Genomic DNA, 21,931 nt, shown 5'->3' on the forward strand with positions numbered 1-21,931 from the left:
TAAATTCAATGTTGAATGATGAAATTAAAAAAAAAACTTCAAAACTTTTAAAGATCAAAATATAAAAGGCATTGGCATTTCATTGTTCATTTCTACCTTGAAATGTAAAGGATTTTAATATAGATTAATAACTTATTTTATATTAAAAATGAAATGGATGAAAAAGACTGATTAATTAAACCTATGGTACTTTCATAATACCTATGGTACGTACTTCTTTCCATTGAAAGAAAAGGTTAACGAAAGATCATTAAATGTTTTAATTTAACAATATTAAAAAAAAAAACCTAAGAATAATGTTGGGGTAAAATAGAGTACTTCTCATGAATAATGAATAACATGTCTTTATGTTATGTGCATAACTATATATATGTAAAAATACATACTCTTTTGAAATTTCTTATTAATTATTACAATCTTAATATAATACTAAGACTATAGAATATTATCAACACTAATAAGTAAATTCAATCTCATTTCTAATCAAGAAAAAAATCAATAATGGAAAATTTTTTTAAAATAAAATTAGCAATTCCTAAGAAGATACCCAATTTCTTATAATACATCCTAAAATATAGATTAATCCCATTTTTATTATTTTTTATTTACACATCATATAAAACTATAAATAAAATAAAACAAGCTACTTAAATCACTCTTAAACTATATAATATGGTATTTTATCTAGATTGCTAAAACTCTAGAACTACTTAAAACCAAACCAATAAGAACATAAAATTAATTATCAACATCTGAAAATAAATAAATTGCATAAAAAATTATCAGGTTATTAAATTGAATCACTGGTTGATTTTTTAAAAGTTATTTTTTGTTGTTGTCCTATGTTATTTTTTTACTCGTTTGAACGATATTGATAATAATAATAAAAAATGTTATTTTTTTACTCGTTTGAACGATATTGATAATAATAATAAAAAATGCAACATTTATTATAAAATTTATCTTGAAGATTATTATTTGTCTTTATATTATTAATTTATATTTGGTTGCTTTCTTGTAGAGATTATCGTATAATTAAATAAAAAATATATTAAAGAAATTATGTTATTAAGCTTAATCGGGTCATGACTTGAGTCATGGGTTAGCCCGGGTCGATCAAAGAATTTTTTATCTTGATATTTGAAAAACTAATTTACTCTATATACACTAAATTTTGATTTCATAATCAAAATTTTACTTGCAAATAGAAAATACATTAGAAATATTTATGTATTTTTTTACATTTAAATTCTCTTTATCCGACTCATAGTGAAATGCAAACCAATTACCTAATAACCCTACTATACTAAAACAATTGAAAAACTTCATGTGCTTCACTATTCATATGAATTATGAAACTCTTTTTTTTATTATTTTTAAACTATTTTTTCTTTTTAATTACATCCTTGCTTCTTCTTTTTCTTCTTTTTTCTAATTTTCTAACTTTATTTTTATTTTAATTACATCCTTCCATAGATTAATTACATGAAATTAAGTTTGGGATTATAATAAAAGTACCAATTTAATCATTAGAGTACTCAAAAGTAAAATGCGGAGAAGATGTATTGCTAAACCAAAATTCACAATGATTTTTATTTTGGTACAAAAATTTATTTTGTTTATTAATAAATTTTTATTTTATTTAACTTGCATCTTAGCGCGGATAGCAACCAAGTTATACAGCTAAACAATGAAAAGGCAAGTGGCTTCTCATGGTGGATGGTGGAGAGCATGAAGCCACGGTGGATTTGTCTTTCGAGTGCCTAAGATTATATAAGAAAACCTCAGGCTTTTGGAGGAGCCGCCTCAGTTTAGTCTTGTAGTCCCTTTCAAGTGGGGGCGGCGCGTTCATGTATTGGCCTAGAAAGCAGTTTTTCAATATAGAAGGTAAAAACGTGCAAATGCTTACCATTTTCTTTTGAAACTGAGCATGTGCTGCTCTGTAAAGCAGAGGGACCATGGAGAAAAACACTACTCTATTTAGACCATGCCATGTACTTTAACAAAAGTGCCTTCAAACTTTCTTACAAGACTTGTCTTGAATGATCTCTCCTTTACCTCATTACTAAATCATTTGTTCTCGAAATTAAAGCCTGTTTCCGAATTCTCAATAATAATAATAATAATAATAAGTGTTTAATTTCGAGGAATAAGATGGACGGATCCTCCGAAATTTTGATTCCTTAACCCCACCATAAAAATTTTAACCGTAAAATCTAAAATTTCATTTTATTGGAAATTAAAAAAAAGAGAAATTTTATAATTTTTTATATCAAGTTAAATTATTTTTAATATAATTTTACATTGATGTCTTTAATTGTTACTGGCTGATAAATTTGCATCTTATATTATGATTTTTAATTCTAACCTCCTTGCACCCAACGAGAGAACTTTTTTCGAGGTGTAGGCGGAATACTTTACACTTGAGGGCCATTGTCTTCGAAATTGCTTGTGGTGTGGAGTGTGGACCATTAATGTTATTCCAAAACCAAAGACCACGCATACGCCAAAAAGGGTCACATAATTACTTGTGTGAAGTCGGTCATTCCCATCGGATAATTTTGACCACTAAAATTGATATCTTGTCGAATAATAATTTTGAGAAATCTTGTTCGTTCTTGGAGCATAAATATTGTTTTAAAAAATTAAAAAATTTTGTTTAAAATTAGTATTTTTAAATTATTTTGAAATGCTGATATTAAAAATAAATTTTATAAAATAAAAAATATATTATTTTAATACATTTTAAAAAACAACCGCTATCATAATACTATTAATTAATAAACGTATGTTTTTGAAAAATACTTGTAATGTTTTATTGAAACAACTAACTAGCTAAATCATTAAGGGTCTTTTTATTTTTATATTTTAAAAATATTTTTAAAAATAATATTTTTTTTTTTGCTTCAAAATAATTTTTTATGTATTTTCAAATCATTTTAATGTGTTATTGTTAAAAATAATTTTAAAAATAAAAAATATTATTTTAATATAATTCTAAAAAAAATACTATAAAAAATAATCATTACTCTATTTTTAAAAACCCTAAACCATCTGACACGTTGAATAAAAATCATACAATTAAGATTTGTACATAAGATATTATTTCTTTTTAGGGTTTTTTTTTAAAAAAATTTAGATTTGATTAGACATGTATATACACTATTCTCTAAAATAGGACACCGTGAGTCGGATTTAAAATTGATATCAAGAATACACGTGTAATTAAGTGTTCTTACTTATTATGAAAAATAATAAGCTAAGGTATACTGATGACTGATCACTCAAATAATGTGATCCAACCAGTGCACTTACTTATTATGAAAAATAATAAGCTAAGAAGTTGCTGATTGATCATTTAAATAATATGACCCATCCGGCAAAGAAAATATTTCAAGATTTTGTCCTGTTTATTTTTATGTTTTAAAAATATTTTTAAAAAATTTTAATTTTTTTAATTTTTTTATTTTAAATTAATAATTTTTTAATGTTTTCGTATTATTTTGATGCGATGGTATTAAAAATAATTTTTAAAAGATAAAAAAACATCATCAGAGTGAAAAACACTATGAAAAGCAACCACAATTACACATAAAAAAATATAAATGTATTTTTCTCTAGTATTAAAAACAAAAATAAAATTAAAAATTAAGTTGCTTTTTAATAATCCAGGTATTCTGAAGACAATTTTGCACGTCAAGATTTAATGCCTTCCATGGCTAACTTAGCCATGGAAAACTTCTTTGTAAAAAATAAATAGTCTTCAAAATAAAGCAATTATTTACAAGAGCATCCACCATTATATATATATATATATATATATATATAAAAGGCATGGAAAGTAGGTATTTTTACTTTACCTACTATTTATTATATAGAAGACACAGAAGCAAATAAAATATACGGGAAAAGAAAAAGGCAAAGAACCACCTCACAGAAAAGTTAAAAAGAGAAAACCTCCCAACCAAATATATATATATATATATATATATATATATATATATATATAAAGTAAAATTTCCCGGTAATTTAACGTTCATTAGGAGGAGAGCATGCTATAAATAGTTGAAGAGTGCCAGACCACATAGCACCAGAGTCATACCTGTCAAGAAAGACTGTAGACAAAGCATCTGTTCTTGGGACCCTTTTGCGTTTCCTAAACCATTTTCAGATTTTCTAGTCTCCTCGAGAAAAGATTTTATTCGTCGTTCCTTTTTACTGCTAAATTCTTGTTGCTTGAAAATCTGTCTTTTTTTGTCCTCCAAATCTCTTGCTGTATTGTAACAGCCATTTTAGCTTGTAGGGTGTCCAGAACTTATCACTTTTATGTGCATATATGATCATGTTTTCATTTTCATGTTAAAATCTTGAGTGTTTTTAGTCTTCTTGAAGGTGTTGTTAGTTTGGGAAGATAGAAAAAAAAAATCAGAGAGAGATGGAACAGAAGCATATGTTGTTGTCTGCTTTGAGTGTTGGAGTTGGGGTCGGTATGGGGCTAGGATTGGCCTCTGGACAAAAAGTAAGTAGGTGGGCTGGTGGATGTGGCTCAATAGATGGTGTCACGGCTGAGCAGATTGAGCAAGAGTTGATGAGGCAGGTTGTTGATGGAAGAGACAGCAAGGTCACATTTGAGGAGTTCCCTTATTATCTGAGGCAAGATAATGCTTCTTATTCTCTGCTAGCTTTTTGACCTTTATCACATGCTTGTATTATACAGTCCAAAAATTATTTTATTTTGATACCAGCATTTTGAAGATCTTGAGAAAGAAATTGTGCTATTTCTTTGTTTATGGGACTTTGAGTTGAATCTATGTATCTGCTGACATATGGGGTTTTGGTACTTTTATTATCGTTATCTGGAAATCAACTGCTATGACGTGATGATATTCCCTGGACATGATTATAATAATCATGAATGTTATATTAAATAGTTTGCTTTTGGAGTTTTAGTTAATCAATGGCATCATCTCATTTTGATAGATTTTCCTCCTATAATGAGTGCTTAGAATTTGAAGGATCTCTTCTCTTCAATAATTGAATTTGATTTCCCTCTTTCTGGACAGGTTAGCCTAAAGTTCATCTTGTTGAATAGGGGAAATTCACTCATCCATAGATGCCACAATGAAAAGTCAGGAATTTATGTAATCTCAGAAATTTTTCTTGAACCATGAGGAGGATTTTAGTCCAGCATGTCAAATATTTATTAATGTTCTAGGGTTTTGATACCAAGCCTGCCAGTTCTCTCTGTTTTTCACTGGTATTGCTGGATTTTTTTTTATCTTTGTAACTGCTATGAGGCATCTAATTATCGATGGATCCCTCTACTGTTTTTGGAATACTCAACTTGAAATTGTTGAATTTGAGAAAAAATTATCTGGATGAGTTGCTTACTTCTTCCTGGATTATTGGAGATGGGAATTAAGTCATATAGTTGTATCAAGATTTCAGTTATGTTAAGCTTGAGAAAATCTTCTGGCTGAGTTGCTGCTCTGTTCTTGGATTGTAGGAGGCATGGAAAGTAAATCATATTGGTCTCCACAGAGCACAAGTTGTAAAATTTTAATGAAGTCCTTCTATGGCATTAGTTCAGATACTGCTGCAATATGTGTTCTGGAATTCATTCTTAGGGAAGATTTTCAATAATCAATCTATTTTTACTTTCTCATTTCTTTGTATGGTTGATTGCAGTGAGAAAACTCGAATGTTATTAACAAGTGCGGCATTTGTTCATTTAAAGCATGCTGACTTTTCCAAGCACACCCGGAATCTTTCTCCTGCTAGTAGAGCGATTTTGCTCTCAGGACCTGCTGGTAAGCAATGAGGATATGTTTTGTGATTTTAAATTGAATATTATGTGTTTAAAGATGGCAGTGACCTAATCTCTTGCGATTTCAATTTTATGAAGAGTTTTATCACCAAATGCTTGCGAAGGCTTTAGCACATAACTTTGAATCAAAGCTGCTGTTGTTGGATGTTAGTGACTTTTCCATGAAGGTGACTATGAACAAATTCCAATCCTTCTCTCCGTGTTGCCATTGAATAGTACTTATACTCTTCATGCTTTCCTCACTGCAGATGCAAAGCAAATATGGATGCAGTAAAAAAGAATCTGTAAGCTTTCTCCTGCTCGTTCTGGTGAATTGAACATGCTGTAGTGGGTGTTGAATCTGAGTGTTACTGCATCATTTTATATTTTTCATCATTTAGGTGGTCGGAAAATAACCATGTAGACATGTTTAATGGCATGCATTTGATGAGTAAAGTTGATATAGATTGTTTATTATTTGGTTAGAGGATTGCAGATGGCTTCACGTCTTCATATTGTTAAGTACCCTGATTTCTTTGCTTGTTTTTGTAGTCTTTCAAGAGGTCCATTTCTGGGGTGACATTGGAACGAATGTCCTCTTTGTTTGGTTCTTTCTCAATCCTTTCTCCAAAGGAAGAAACAAGGTAGGTATTCACAAGCACACCCATCAGTTTATCATCCCTTTACACTAGAAATAGGTCTTGGCTGAGTTTAGCTGGTCTTATGTGGTGGTTAGATTAGAGATCTCACACGGATTTAAATGTTTTTAGCTCTAACCTTGTGTCTTTGTATATTGCAGGGGTAAGGAAGGGTCTAGTAATTCTCCCAAACTTCGCAGAAACACCTCCACCGCTTCTGATATGAGTAGTATGACTTCACAGTCCTCTTCCATGAATCCAGGTTACACATCAGAATTCGATAACTTTTGTTGCTGTCCTAAATACTATTAAAAATGTGATCTATATGTTGATAGTTGTTGATTTTTCTGAAGATTGACTATTGGAAAGTTTATGACAATATATGTTGATTTTTTTGAAGATTGACTATTGGAAAGTTCATTGCAATTTGTTAAATGAAGTGAACTTCCTTGAAGAGACTGAGATTCTGGAAATGAATCCATTTTTCTCCACCACCACTGCCTTGTAATGTACGGATTTACAAAACTTGATACGATGTTTAGATCACATCTTACTAAAATGATTTCTCACCAGAAACTTTATCACTCAGTTATTGTTTCCAATCTTTTCTTTGTGGTATCTTCAGTTACTCTTGGTTTCAGTGATAAGAATTGGTAAGATAAATGGCTTTGTCCTGTTTAATCGTTTTCATCCCAGGAGATGCAAGCCTTGAAATAACATAGGACTTTTTTCCTAGGTTTGTTGTCCTTTTTCTCGAATCCACAAACTTTAGGTTCTCCATTTATTGATTTGATTCCCAGCATTCATATTGGTAGCAATTTTATTATTGTCTGTCATATTTTATGCATGAATTATATTATATAATTATGAAGAACTCAATGCTAATTTATTTATAATGCATTGTTTTCTCGAAGATCATCAACCGTGTTCTCTTTAGTTTTCTTATGAATGTTAGATTGGCTGTAGGTATCTGCATATTTTAAACATCTATTGAGCTCACTGCTTCTGGGGATTCTTTTGTTTTTTCAGCTCCTCTTAAGCACACAAGCAGTTGGTGTTTTGATGAGAACCTATTTTTGCAATCACTTTACCAGGTAAAAATAGTGTCACTAGTGTGCTCATTGATTTGTTGGTGGTTGATGTTTAATTTTTTATATAAGACACTAGCTCGTTATGTTGTTACTAGTGAAAAGTTTACTTTTCCTTGATACTGTTTAGCTTCTGAATGAGAGTCTCTACTGCATATATAACTATATGTTAAAATGTAAACGAAAATTTGATTTTCAGCGTCAGGATTATTACGCTGCATGATTCTTAAGATCTTATGAATAGTCAAAATGTTTTTCTTACAGGTATTGGTTTCAGTATCAGAAAGAAGTTCCATCATTTTATACCTTAGGGATGCTGAGAAGCTGCTTCTTCAATCACAAAGGATGTACAACTTGCTCGATAAGCTGTTGAAGAAACTCTCAGGTAATGTGTTGATTCTTGGTTCCCGGATGTTGGACCAAGAAGATGATTGCAAAGAAGCGGATGAAAGGCTCGCAATGTTATTCCCATACAACATTGAGATCAAACCACCAGAAGATGAGACTCATCTTGTCAGCTGGAAAGCCCAACTGGAAGAGGACATGAAGAAGATTCAGTTTCAAGATAACAAAAACCACATTGCTGAGGTGCTTGCGGCAAATGATATTGAATGCGATGGTTTGAGTTCTATTTGCCATGCAGACACAATGGTTCTTAGCAATTATATTGAAGAAATCGTGGTATCAGCAATCTCATATCATCTGATGAATAATAAGGATCCGGAATACCGAAATGGAAAGCTTCTTATATCATCTAAGAGGTGGATACCTGTTTTGATTTAATGATTTCTTTTGTTATATCCTCTGGGAAGATAATAGACAACAATCTCTTAATTACAATTATTTCTTTGGAGCAGCTTGTCACATGGATTGAGTATATTCCAAGAAGGTAAAAGTGACGGGAAAGATACACTAAAACTAGAGACTAATGCCGAAGCTGGCAAGGTTAGTTCCATGCCTGATATTGTATCTTACACAGTGAGCACTATAGAAGGTTGGTGTTATTAACATACACATTTTGACATTTTTGGTCAATTATAGGAAGCTGAAGGGGAAGAGGCTGTTGGTGCAAAGAATAATAGTAAGACTGAAAAAGAGAAATCTGTTACTGGAGCGAAGAAGGACAGCGAGAATCAACCTAAAGCCCCTGTAAGTCAAAATCCTTTATACTTTAGATAAGAGCTGTCAATATTATTTTGATTGTCTAACCGATGGATTCCCATTACTTCCTGCAGGAAGTTCCTCCTGACAATGAGTTTGAGAAACGAATCAGACCAGAGGTTATCCCTGCAAATGAGATTGGAGTAACATTTGCAGATATTGGTGCCTTGGATGAAACCAAAGAATCACTTCAGGAGCTTGTCATGCTGCCTCTTCGGAGGCCAGACCTCTTCAATGGTGGGCTTCTCAAGCCATGTAGAGGTATATTGCTATTTGGTCCACCTGGAACAGGAAAAACAATGCTGGCAAAAGCTATAGCCAAAGAAGCCGGAGCAAGTTTCATAAATGTCTCAATGTCCACCATTACTTCAAAATGGTTTGGTGAAGATGAGAAGAACGTTCGAGCTCTGTTCACACTTGCTGCAAAGGTTTCCCCGACTATCATATTTGTGGATGAGGTTGATAGCATGCTAGGGCAGCGGACTAGAGTTGGTGAGCATGAGGCCATGCGGAAGATTAAGAATGAGTTTATGACTCACTGGGATGGACTGTTGACAAAACCTGGTGAGCGTATTCTTGTCCTTGCAGCGACCAACAGGCCATTTGACCTTGATGAAGCAATTATTAGGCGGTTTGAGCGCAGGTGCGTTTTATTTCTTCTGATTCCTCTAATTGGTTTATTGACCAACATCAACAGCATCATTCGGCATAGCTGGTCCATGATAACAAGCAATTCAATGAAGTTTGTCATCATCTTTTCTGTACATTCCTCTTGAGTTGTTCTGTTCCCAGTATAGCCTTAAGCAACTCCTTTCTTTTTCACCTTCTGTCTTGACCTCTTCAAGAAAACTTCTCAGATATCTTTAGCTTCCATCATGGCTTTTCAATTGTAAATTTCAATATTTCCATGTAAAATATTTTCATGCTTCATATCATGTTTGCTAACTACAACGTGTTTTTTGTGTCGGGCAGAATTATGGTTGGTCTTCCATCTATTGAGAGCAGGGAAAGGATTTTGAAAACTCTCATGTCAAAAGAAAAAACAGAAGATCTAGACTTCAAGGAGCTTGCAACCATGACAGAAGGGTATACTGGAAGTGATCTTAAGGTTTGTTCTTTCTGTTTCTCTATTTTCCAGAACATTTATAGCATTCATCAAACCAATTCATAATCGGTTAGCTCATGTTATTGATTGCTGTAAACAGAACCTGTGTGTCACAGCAGCATATCGACCAGTTAGAGAGCTTTTACAGCAGGAGCGAGTGAAGGATAAGGTAAGCCTTTTCTCACATGTTACAGATGTATTTTTCATATTTAGTCCTTGCTGACACTTTTCCTGGTTTTCTGCTCCTGTAATCTCTCTATAGGAAAAGAAGCAGAAAGCTGAAGAAGGCACAAGCTCAGAAGATGCTGCAGATACAACGGAAGAAGGGAAAGAGGAAAGCGTGATCATTCTAAGGCCGTTAAACATGGATGATATGAGACAGGCAAAGAATCAGGTGATCTTACATGAATTTCCTTTAAATTTGGATTGCATCTATCACCCTCAATCCATGAGCAAATAGTCTTTTCAAATTCAAATTCTTCTGTCACCAGACTCTCATACTTTCTTCTTCTACTTAAAGTCCATAACTTATGATTTGAAATTCAAGTAGCTGGCACTATATTGGAGTTAAATTTTCTATGATTAGCATCATAACAGCATTATTTCCCAGATGAGAAACATCTCAACTACTTAAGTAGCCATGTTTTCTTTGTTATGTGTGAATGCAGTGTAATTCGAACCAATGACCATCTTGATAATTTGGTTCTACAGCGTGAAAGTAAAAGAAATCTAGAATCTTATGTTTCTGTCTAGGGATGTTTCTAAATAATGTATCTGCAGGTTGCTTCAAGTTTCGCAACTGAGGGTACGGTAATGAATGAGCTAAAGCAATGGAATGAGTTGTATGGCGAAGGGGGTTCAAGAAAGAAGCAACAGTTAACTTACTTCCTCTAGATTTTACAAAGCAGTCACCCTGTCATTGGCAACGTTCTTTGTATGTCGGAGGTTATGGCCTTCCCTTTCAACTGAAACATTTTTCTTACAAGCATGCAGCAGCGGGTGTCGAATGGAACGCAGAATGCCCGACACCAGATCCTCAGAGTGAAATGATGGAAATTACAGAGAAGTTAAAACGTACACTTTCAGGTTTCTGTCAGAAAAATGTGTAGATGAAGCGAAAGAGGGGGTTCTCACTTGTCAGTATGTTTTAGATCATTCTACAAGCAATTGCCACTGCATTTTTAGTATTGTAATTATGTGACTGTGTGGTGCTTGGAAATGCACAAGGGTTTGTGGAATTTGAGAGGAATCTGTATTGGGTTTTTCAAGATAGTCTGTAGTTTACGAACAAATATTAAGGGTAGCATTTGTAAATCAGTCTTCGTGAAAAGTAGCAATACTCCTCCTTACTCTTGTGGTATGATTCTTTTTCTTTCTTTATAGCTCTATTGTTGAAGATTATAGCTGAACATTCAGAAGTCAATTTAACCAGAAAAGAAAAAGGCGAGATGGAACTCAATCTGCTACACATTTAGGGCAGCTGGTACCAATGTGATGAAATGTACTATGAAAGTGTACTGAGAGCAGTAAGAGTAGAACAACACAAGACTGATTGCCAGGTCTAGCTCATCTTCTTCTATCTGGAATATTAACTTGGCATGGCATAAAAGATTAAAGATTTCAAAAAACCATAATAAAAATAAATTTCAAAAATATTCTCATAGCAATGCGGCCAACTATACAAGTGACCCTCTAAAGCCCACAAGCATTAACTTGACCACATTGATGCCGAAGGCAAGAGATCCATCCATACAAGGACAAGACGGAGATTTTTCCTGGAAACCAATATGCTATCGACTTATTATTATAAAAGTGAGCGAATCTACATAACTCAGAGGTTACCGAATACGATATTAGTTAAATTTGGGAGCACCTAAACACCCCCATAAACATAAAACAGAGGCAGGGCTTGTAAAATACTCAAGTCACACCAAGAGCAGCTTAATCAAACAGAACGCTGAGAGTCAAAATTCAACCTAGTGAACACTAGAACTGGTTTCTCTCTCTCCCTCTCTCTAATCCTTCTTCTTCTCCTTGAATGGTCCTCTTGGAATTTTGCTTAAATACTTTTCATCCAACACCGCATGCTGCTTCTTGATCTGAATCCATGCTTTTTCAGAATATCCATCAACCTGGTCCTCATACTTCTCATACAACACTGGTACGGTGTGCAGCAAAACAAAGGCTGTTTCAAAGAAGAAATAAAAATCAGAGTCTAATAAAAACCTATCTTGCATCTTAGTTGAAGCAATCAACATCTGAATTCCTTACATATGTAGAGTAAGGTCAGGAAGTTACAGCAACTTCCAACAAGTGACAGAACCAACAAGCCAGCTATTACCTGACAGCGAAATGAGCAGCAGCAACTCATAATTAGTTCTATAAAGTATAAACCCAACATAGCTTGACATGTATTAGGACGAAGTACGCAGCTTTAATCCACTAACATGCCTAAAAAATGGAATTCAGAGTGGTTTTTTTTTTAAAAAGTAGAAGTGTCTGATGAAGTAAGCATTAATCACCAAGGATGTGTAAAATACAGCTCCAAATATGATATTCCCCATCAGAAGATCAAACGCTATATCAATGATGGGAAGAGATCACTTACAGCAAGAAACTTCTTCAAATCTCTCCCAGAAGCAATATCATGCAGGACAGCAAATCCTCGGTTGATTTCAATTCTCAACCCAGATGCAACTTCACGAACACATTTTTCAGGAAGTAAGACTTCGGGGATTTTAGGTGGGGATCTAGTACAGAGGAAATTGAAGCCAACACCATTAGAAAGAATATACATCACCAAAGCTGAAGCCAACACCGTTAGAAAGAATATACATTTACCAAAGAATATCTAACGATGTAAAGAATATCTAACGATCCTTACTTGTTTAACAAATTGGATGCATTGGACCACAGGAAAAGAACAGCCAGAGAGAATATCGATAAATGGCAAACTAAAGTTATTAAGTGATATTCAAGCAATTCAAAAAAAACCCAGACAGCAGTTGCACCACCAAGCACACCAGCAGAGATTTTCTTGTTCCTCCATAGGAAAACATCAGCAGCTGCAAAAAACGGAACCAAAATCATTAAGGAAAGACAAACGATTTCGAGAACACGAAATCAAGCGATCAATCTATAGTGGAAATGTGAAAACTTGCTTTTCCAAGTCCGTCTAGCAAAAACAAAAGCAGCCCAAATTTGCTTTCCTACTCACCGATACATTGCTCAATCCTATAATTGTGGAAATGCCAAAACTTGCTTTTCCAAGTCCCATCTAACAAAAACAAATGCAACCCAAACTTGCTTCCCTACTCACCAATACAATGTTCAATCCTACAACAGTGGAAATGCATAAATTTGCCCGTCTCATTTAGACAAATAAAGGGAATGTTTCTATGCGTGTGTTTATACAAACAAAAATGAAAGAATCGAGTGATCTAACGCTAGCTAGCAAGCATCGTCAAGCAACAAACCGCTCTTCACTTATAAATCTTATAAATCTCTTGTCAAATCATTCTCTTCAAAAGAAATTCCAAATTCGAAACAACAAAAGGGATTTTAACACCATTTCTTTTCTGTTCTTTTAATACGCCATGGTTTCAGAACCAAATCCATCATTTAATACCAATTTCTACACCAAGCAACAATTTTCAAGTTTCTGTAACAACATCAAATAAAAAAGAAGTATATAAAAAAAAGATCTAGCGTCGAATCAAAGAAATAAAAACAAGATATTTAATAAATCAGAGAGAGATGTTAGTTAGTGTGTGTTTACGTTTTCCACCGCCTAAGACTTTGTGGACGGGTTTCTCTCTACCAAAAAGACGAAAGATTTTCGACTTCACAGCATCCGACTTGTCATCATCGGAATCTGATGAAGAAGATGATGAATCATGATCGTGGGTCTTCTCTGTTATCTTATCCACCATTGATTCAACCACTGGTTCACGCTCACGCTCGCCTTCATGCTCCGCCATCTCACGCTCGCCTTCATGCTCCGCCATTGATGGATCTTTCAGAACGATAGAGTAGTGTTTTCGATGTAATTATATACTGTTTTCCAAGTTTTTTTAGTGTGAGTTTTGGAGGGAGAGATGGGATCTGGGCCGTTGAGAGGTGTGGGAAGTCCGAGGCTGAGGTTTGTAGAACGAGCCTACTGCTTGATATGGGAAATAACGGAAACCGAGGGAGAAATTTGGCAGGTGACTTTGGGAATGGTGATAGGGGGGAAGCTAATGTTACATGAGGAAATGATTTGGCTGTTATTTCTATGTTTGATGTAATTAATTTCTTTAGCTTATTTAGTTGTTTATTAATTACTTCTTTGTTTGGGATTTTTGTAAAATAATATAAAATTTTATAATTTTATCAAATTATTTAACTAATTAGATTGAAATAATTATTTTATATAGTATTAAAATTATATTGACCAAATGATCATGAATTTAAATTTTATTGTTTTTAATATAATATCTTTTACAAATATAAAGTTTATAATAAAAATTACGCTAGAAATAATAATGATAAATATAATTTTAATGTTAATATTAAATATAATTTTAAATATCTAACATCTCAACAACATTCATCTAAAATATAAAACATCGGTTTTATCTCCCAACAACAATAATATAAGAAAAAATATATATATTGTAAAATATTTGAATATATTTCTTTTTAAAACAGAAATGTTTTTTGTTTCTTTTGTTTATATATTATTATTTTAAAAGATATATATATAATTTTTTTATCTTATTTTTTATGTATGTTATAAATTACCATTCCTCATAGAATATGAAATATAAATAAATAAAGTACGGATGCTTATCTTATTTTTTTTTATGTATGTTATAAATTACCATTCCTCATAGAATATGAAATATAAATAAATAAAGTACGGATGCAAGTAGGTGGGAAAAAGTTAATGTTCTATGATTTTTATATAGTTACCTTGGTTTAAATTAATTGAGCAAATTGGCCCAATTGGGCTGTGATGCCGTCACCTAATCCCTCCTCGCATTTCGCACTGCTCGAGACTTAACGGCGTGTAAGAGCTGACGGCGCTTGCTTGTTTTCGTTTCCTTCCAGCTATTTTGGTTTGGTGGATTAATGATGAGGTGGCATTATTTAAGTGGTGGAAAGTTGTTAAAACAACCAAGTAGGGATGCTCTGGTAATCTTGCATGCTGAGGCGACACGTGAAGCAATTTGAGCCCATCCTTTAAGAGGAGGAATATCTGTGCTCCTGGCCGACAACAATTGAGAAATTTGCTGCCAGGTGTCAACAAAGGATAATGAGATATTTTTTAGCACTAGAAACATAGGTAAGAAAAAAAAACCTGAGTTCCTTCGTCACGGCTCTATCTATATCTATTAATGATGAATTTTTTTCGGTTTGATTTAATTTTTATCAAAAAAGTCAAATTAAAATTTTTTTATAAAAAAATCAAAATTAATTTAAACCAATTGATTTTAGTTTTGGTTTGGTTTTTTGGTCAAAAATCAGTTCAAACCAGTTTGACTTGATTCTTTCGGTTTGACTCGGTTTTTGCTAGTTTGACTCGGTTTTTTTCAGGTTTTTTTTGTTTGGGTTCGATTCGATTTTTTCAGTTTCAGAATTATAAAATCAAAACAGAACCGAACCGGTCAGTTTTTTTAAAATTTTAATCGATTTTTTTTCACGGTTCGATTTTTTTAATTATTTTTTTTAATTTTCTCAATTTAATCAGTTTTTTTATTATTAGTCATTTAATCCGTGTTTTGCCGTGAGCAATATGTTTTTAAGAAAAATACCAGTAGACTGTTTTAATATATTTTTTAACATAAAACAATTTTAAAAATAAATGAAAAAACTCATACAAATATCTTATTGATTAAATTAATAATCATTTATGTAAATAAACAGAAAAAAATTATTAACAATAACTAAAAAAAATTAATAAAATTAAGAAATGTAAGTCAAGATATTCAATTATAAAATGAGATATTAATCTTATTATGTTTATTAAATTTATTATTAAAATCAATAAAAGATAAATTCACAACCTAAAAAACTCATAACTTAAAAGATAAACACAAATGAAACTGATATATAAACTCATGCTTAAAAAAAAATATTATATAAGGCCAAACACAATAGCAATATTATTTTAAAAAAAATATTTTAAAAAAACTTTATTTGTATAAAACACAAAAAAAATTATAAATAAATTAGCATAACACCTTGAAAAACAACACATTTAAAAATAAACAATATAAAAAAAAAACAAATGCAAAACGATAAGTTTGTATGTAGCCAAATCTTTATCAAATTAAATGTTAAAAAATGAAATAAATAAAAAAAATCAATTACAAAATGATCAAAAAAATAAGAGTGAAAAAAAAACATTAACTAGAGAACAACTAAAAATTTGATTTGATATGTGCTTCATAATATGTCGTAATTTTTTTTTCTAAAAATACTTTTGTATATAAGCTATTTTGAAATGTTTTTTTATATAATATAAATTATAAGTGTAAATCAAAATATTTATCGGAGCATATACTAATTATTTCTGTAAATAAATAAATAAAAATTATTAATAATAACTAAAAGAAAAATTGAAAAAAAAAAAGCTCATCTCTATACATCTGTTAAAAAAAAATTGAAAACTGAAAAAATTTCACTAAATACGAAATATATCTGTTAAATATGATGATCAACTATTACGATTTTCTGATTCCTGTATATTGATCATCTCTATAACTAGATTCGAAGCTAAAATTGAACGAGCAACAAGTGCTTTGTAAAACATACAAAATTGAGATTATTTTTATTTTTTTTTAATTATTTTTGTTATTTAACAGTAGAATCCATCAAAAGGCCAGCGGCCTAAAAAGGTGATGAGGCCCAAATACAAGGAGCTCAATTCTCTAAACAAATGGGCAAAGCAAACAGACCCAAAAGTAAAAACCTGAGAATTTATTTCAGGCCAGGAAACAGACCCAAAAGCAAACAGGTGAAGCAAAATGAACGGCGAGTCGATGACATAACAAATAGATAAATAAAAGAACAGCCAGATCAGAATTATACCAAACTTAGATTAATATATTTTTTATTAGGTTTAAATTGTTTTTTATTTGAAAATATATTAAAATAATATTTTTTATTTTAAAAAAATTATTTTTAACGTTAATATATTAAATGTATTTGTTTTTTAGGTAACTTTTATGATTGTGATTTTAAAAAAATAAGTTTAAAAAAAGTGTGGTTAGTGGAATTTAGATATGTGTTTGGTAAAAATTGTGGTTGAGGTTTATGTGCAGCAGAAAACATGTATAAAATGTTTGGTTGTAGTTGCTTTTCAAAAGTGTTTTTTACTTGAAAATGCATCAAAATATTTTTTTTATTTTTTAAAAATTATTTTTGATATCAGCGCATCAAAATGATCTGAAAATATCAAAAAAAAAATAATTTGAAGTAAATAAAAAAATAAAAAAATAAAATTTTAAAAAAAGTGCTTCTGAAACGCAAAAACAAATAAAGTTTTACAAAACTCAGTTAAAAAAACATGTAAAAACTGCTTCACAAAATCTGCGTTTCAAAGTCAATTTTTTTTATGGGCCCCACAATATAAAACGCAGTTTGGTGTATTACCAAACACCTAACTGCGTTTTTACACCGCAAATGCAAAAGATACAACTAATAAACACACCCTAACTATCTAAAAAAAATAAAAAAATTAATTATAAATAAAAAAAATCTAATTTTAAAAAGATACAGTTTGAATTGTATTCCAAATACTATAGAAGCAAAATGAACTGTGAGTTGATGATATAACAAAATAAATAAATAAATAAAAGAACTGCCAGATCAGAATTATACCAAAATTAGTAACAATTTTTTTTTAACAACTTAAACTTCCATTCTACCATCTCGATTAATTAATCATAATGTTCTGGGGTTTTCTAAGCATGCAAGAATTAAAGATGGAGGGCACCATATCATGAGATTGTTTCATTGTGAGGGAGAGGAGCGGAGAGTACACAGAAAAAAGCTGTATGATCAATCAAGAGATTGGATCTTACACTAACAAGAATATATCCATCCAAATGAATCAATTTTTGCAGCAAAAGTATCAAATAGGGTCAAGATCATGAAATTACATGTGTTTTTCTTATTTATTTTTTTATCGAGAGGAGAATGCTGATTCAGATGCTGGGATTTCTAAGCATGCAAGAATTAAAGATTGAGGAACCATATCATGAGATTGTTTCGTTGTTGAGGGAGAGGAGCAGAGAGTACACAGAGAAAAGCTGTATGATCAATCAAGAGATTGGATCTTACACTAACAAGAATATATCCATCCAAATGAATCAATTTTTGCAGCAAAAGCATCAAATAGGGTCAAGATCATGAAATTACCTGTGTTTTTCTTATTTTTTGTCGAGAGGAGAATGCTGGGATTCTTGAAGCTTGAAAGGTTAGCTTACACTTGCTTTGATATTTTTATTTTTTTCCCTCCAACCTTGAACAACCAGAGAAGGCATGATGCCACGCACTTGTAAATTCGAATGGTATATGCTTTGGTTGTTGTTGGAACAATAAAGTATCTTTAGAATACGCTTTATATGTGTGCCTCCATTACAGCTGAGTTGTCATTTATTCTTGGCCATTTTCTGTCTTGTATAACCTAGTTATAAAATTATACTTTCCAAAATAAAATAAAATAAATAGTCATAAGCTACAAATTTAGAGGATGTTTGGACCAATAATTACAATAGTTACTTTTGAAATATTTTTTATTTTAAAATATGTAAATATAATGTCAACAAGATCAAAGATTTTGACGTTAATATACCCACTCGTTCCTCCATATTAATGGAAGTATGTTTGAGACTTTTTTAAGGATTTGTTATGATCATTGGTTTGTTTGGAGGTTTGGATCAAAAATCTAATTGACTCAATCGAATGACTAATTTTAAAAAAGCCAAATTAATTCACTGGACTTTTAATTGGATTTTTTTTGACAAGCTTTGATCTGATTGGTTTTTTTTAAAAAAAAATCAGTTTAATTTGGTTTCTTAAATTAATAAAAACTAAACTCCGTGGAAAAAGTATTATACATGAGATGTGATTTATCATGAATTATAACAATATAATTATGTTTTTGCCCCTAAAAAAACTTTTGAACGGACAGGGATAAATTGATATTTTCATATTATTCATTTGTCCTTCCATTCCATAATTATTGAGAGGTATATTTATCTTTTCATAAACTTTTTATACATTTAATTTATTTTAGTACCATTGAAAGCAAAATTAAACTTAAGTATGGTTAGAGGTATTCTTAGTTTCTAACTTTTTTAAATCAGTGTAATGACTTTACCACAGTTAAAATGAAAATTCTCCAAGTATCTTTGCAAGGGCAAATTCATCATTTTATAATGATTTTTTAGCAATAACTATTTAGTCCTGCGGTGATGTTGTCTTTTGACACATAAAAAAAACAAAAAGCTATTGACACATGCACAACATATATCAGCGCGTCAACCAATATTTATCACCTTCGAGTGGTGCATGTGGCTAACTATGGTTATTAAAAAAAATTGTCCTGCTATATCATTTGATATGTCTCGGTGTTTTTTTTATGAATGGCACGTGTATAATGATTAGGGGTGTTCACGGTCCGGTTCGGTTTTAACTGAAAAATTCAACCGAACCGAAAAATAATATTCCTTATCAATATGACCCGGACATAATCGAGAACCGGTTCAGACCGAACTAATTTTGTGTTGTTCGGGTCGGTTTTTTAGTATTAAAAACAGGAAAAACCGGAAACCAATTAAATAGGTTTTTTCTTTTACAGCTGTTGTTATACCAAATCCCTGTAATTCCTTCATTTCACAATGAATCAAAGATCAAATAGATGCTTAGATCTGCAAATGCATGTGGAGCCATTACAACCACCAAAAAAGATGCAATCCCTGCTCTTCCAACACCAGATAAAGTTCACAAACACAAATTTCTATTACTTTCCACTCAATAAAATAGAACTCCATTCAGATGAAAAGATCTAGATCAAGCTTGAAAAACTGAAACCGGTTCTTGATGTGTTGGTTGTTTTCGGTGGTTGTTGATTGGAGAAAAGTGAAGGTTGTGGACGACACTGCTATATGGAAGACGATCTAGATCGGGCCTGAAAAACTGAAACCGGTTCTTGATGTGTGGGTTGTTGTCTGTGGTTGATGATAAGAGTAAAGTGAAGGTTGTGGATGATGCTACCATATGGAAGACCAGAGAGTGATGGTAGGAGGAGGTGAGAAGCTCTGGTGTAAAAATTTCAAAAAGAGGATTTAATGTTAGATTAACAGGAGAGAAAATGAGAGAGAGGAGAAGAGAGAAGAGGGAGGCGGCTGGAAAGTGATGAAATGAATTAGGGTTAGGGATGTTTGCTTTTATACCTTTTTTTTTAAGTTTTTCAGATTCAATTGAACCGGTCCGGTTCAATCGGCTTAAGCTTTTTGAAACTGAAACTGAACCGGACCGAGTGGTTTTGAGTATTTTTTAATCGGTTTATTCGGTTTTTTTATCGGTTCGGTATTTTCGGTTAATTTTTTCTCGGTTTTTTCGGTTTAATCGGTTGGTCGGTTTTTTTGAACACTCCTAATAATGATTATGCCCAGTTTGGCGACGATTCAATTTTTTTTTCCCTTCATTTCTCTCTCATTTGTTTCGGTTTGTGCTTTGTCCATGAAAAAATTCATAGAAGCCCTTAAACTTCGTTTCTCTTCAGATTTAGTCCTTCTTTTATTTGTTTTATTTGGAAAAATCACTTTAAACTGATTTTTTTTTAATTTTATCCTCCTTTAATTTTTCATCTCTCAAATTTAGTCATCATTCTCTTTGATATTTTTTTGTTGAGATAACTTATAAATTTTATTTGTTTATTGCGATTCCATCCTTATTTGTTTTTTCATGTTTGGTCTAGGTTCCTTTTATCGCTATTTTTTTTCCAATTCTATAATCCAAAATTAAATTAGCTGGAGATTGGGCTTTCAGCCCAAGTCTGAGATTTCACAAGTTGTGATTTTTAAAGATTAGCCCTGATTTAGAGAACTTTTCTAGATTTTCTTGGTTTTTCATGTTATTAGATTGAGGTTGTTTTTTTTTATCTATATTATTAGATTAACCAAACTTATTCGATGATCCAAGTCTCTAATTTCTTTGACTTATTTGGAAATAATGGCGTCGCCTTAACTTTTTTCTTTTTTAGGTTGAAAGATTTGTCCCACCCAAAGGCATTGTGCTGACCATTAATATAGGTTTACTCATGTCAATTTTTTTTTATCATTTTTTAAATGTATTTTTTCACTCCTAGCCTTCAATTTTTGGTTTGTTGTAATTGAACTTTCTATTTTGTTTTGCTATGAATTCTATGGTTTTATCACTATATCATACCCATGTTGTGGGTTCATGGGTTATCCATGGTTGATTCGAGGCAATTTAGTATGTCGCTATCTCAATACTTTTTTTTAAAAAATATGTCATGCAACGTGTTATCATTTAAGTATTTGCAAAATGTTCCGGCGAGTATGAATCAAATTTTTAACTTTTTAAAATCTTTGTATTTTTTTAGGTTGAAAAAAAAAATCTCACTTGTGGCATGGTATAGCTTAAAAAACTAGTAAGAAACTAAAACAGAACTAAACCAAATTTTTATAATTAATTTTTTCAGTTTGAAAACCGGGTTATTCTTGTTATTTGGCTCTACCCTATTTCTTAAGAAGGTAAAAACATTTTTCAGAAGGAATCGAAAACTTAAAAAGTCATTAAAACAGTACAATTTGAAGTTTCAGTCTTGTTTTAATATTCTTAATAATGGAAAACCAAAATACAAAATAAGGGGTTCCTATCAGCAAGAAGAAAGTGTATTGGGCCTTAGAAGGTTTGATTGTCATTCCTCGTACAAACAAAATGGATTATAAGCTCTTCGGTCTGCACTGTATTAGAGCAGATTCTTGTTCATCGAGCTGGCCCATTTCGTTTCCCCAGCAGTTGATGTCTATAAACTCGATCTCTATTTTTTATTTTTCACATTTTGTTTGATTTCCACGTGGTAATAACTTTCTTCTAAGAAAATTGTGTTAAA

General features: G+C 31.6%; 2 protein-coding genes across 4 annotated transcripts; one reads left to right on the forward strand and one right to left on the reverse strand.

The window, feature by feature from the left end:
* The first annotated feature begins 4,075 nt into the window (after positions 1-4,075).
* LOC133675165 (peroxisomal ATPase PEX1-like) lies at positions 4,076-11,158 on the forward strand. 3 transcript variants are annotated; one of them, XM_062096453.1, is made up of 15 exons: positions 4,076-4,653; positions 5,689-5,810; positions 5,906-5,994; positions 6,076-6,111; positions 6,359-6,450; positions 6,606-6,706; positions 7,474-7,538; positions 7,797-8,293; positions 8,390-8,477; positions 8,574-8,681; positions 8,768-9,336; positions 9,666-9,801; positions 9,899-9,967; positions 10,061-10,192; positions 10,579-11,158. In XM_062096453.1, exons 1-15 carry the CDS (start codon positions 4,436-4,438, stop codon positions 10,690-10,692), a joined length of 2,436 nt encoding a protein of 811 aa, XP_061952437.1. In that variant the 5' UTR covers positions 4,076-4,435; the 3' UTR covers positions 10,693-11,158. The 3 variants fall into 3 exon arrangements, with proteins under 3 accessions (XP_061952437.1, XP_061952438.1, XP_061952439.1); XM_062096454.1 differs by lacking the exon at positions 4,076-4,653 and adding an exon at positions 5,107-5,141; XM_062096455.1 differs by lacking the exon at positions 4,076-4,653 and adding an exon at positions 5,533-5,551.
* Positions 11,159-11,416: 258 nt separating this feature from the next.
* Positions 11,417-13,910, reverse strand: LOC133675167 (reticulon-like protein B1). Its single transcript, XM_062096456.1, has 5 exons — positions 13,577-13,910; positions 12,683-12,863; positions 12,407-12,548; positions 12,070-12,139; positions 11,417-11,983 (listed from the first exon to the last, which is right to left on the reverse strand). Exons 1-5 carry the CDS (start codon positions 13,803-13,805, stop codon positions 11,814-11,816), a joined length of 792 nt encoding a protein of 263 aa, XP_061952440.1. The 5' UTR covers positions 13,806-13,910; the 3' UTR covers positions 11,417-11,813.
* Positions 13,911-21,931: the final 8,021 nt, after the last annotated feature.

The sequence above is a fragment of the Populus nigra genome, chromosome 16, assembly GCF_951802175.1.
Source record: "Populus nigra chromosome 16, ddPopNigr1.1, whole genome shotgun sequence".
NCBI lineage: Eukaryota > Viridiplantae > Streptophyta > Magnoliopsida > Malpighiales > Salicaceae > Populus > Populus nigra.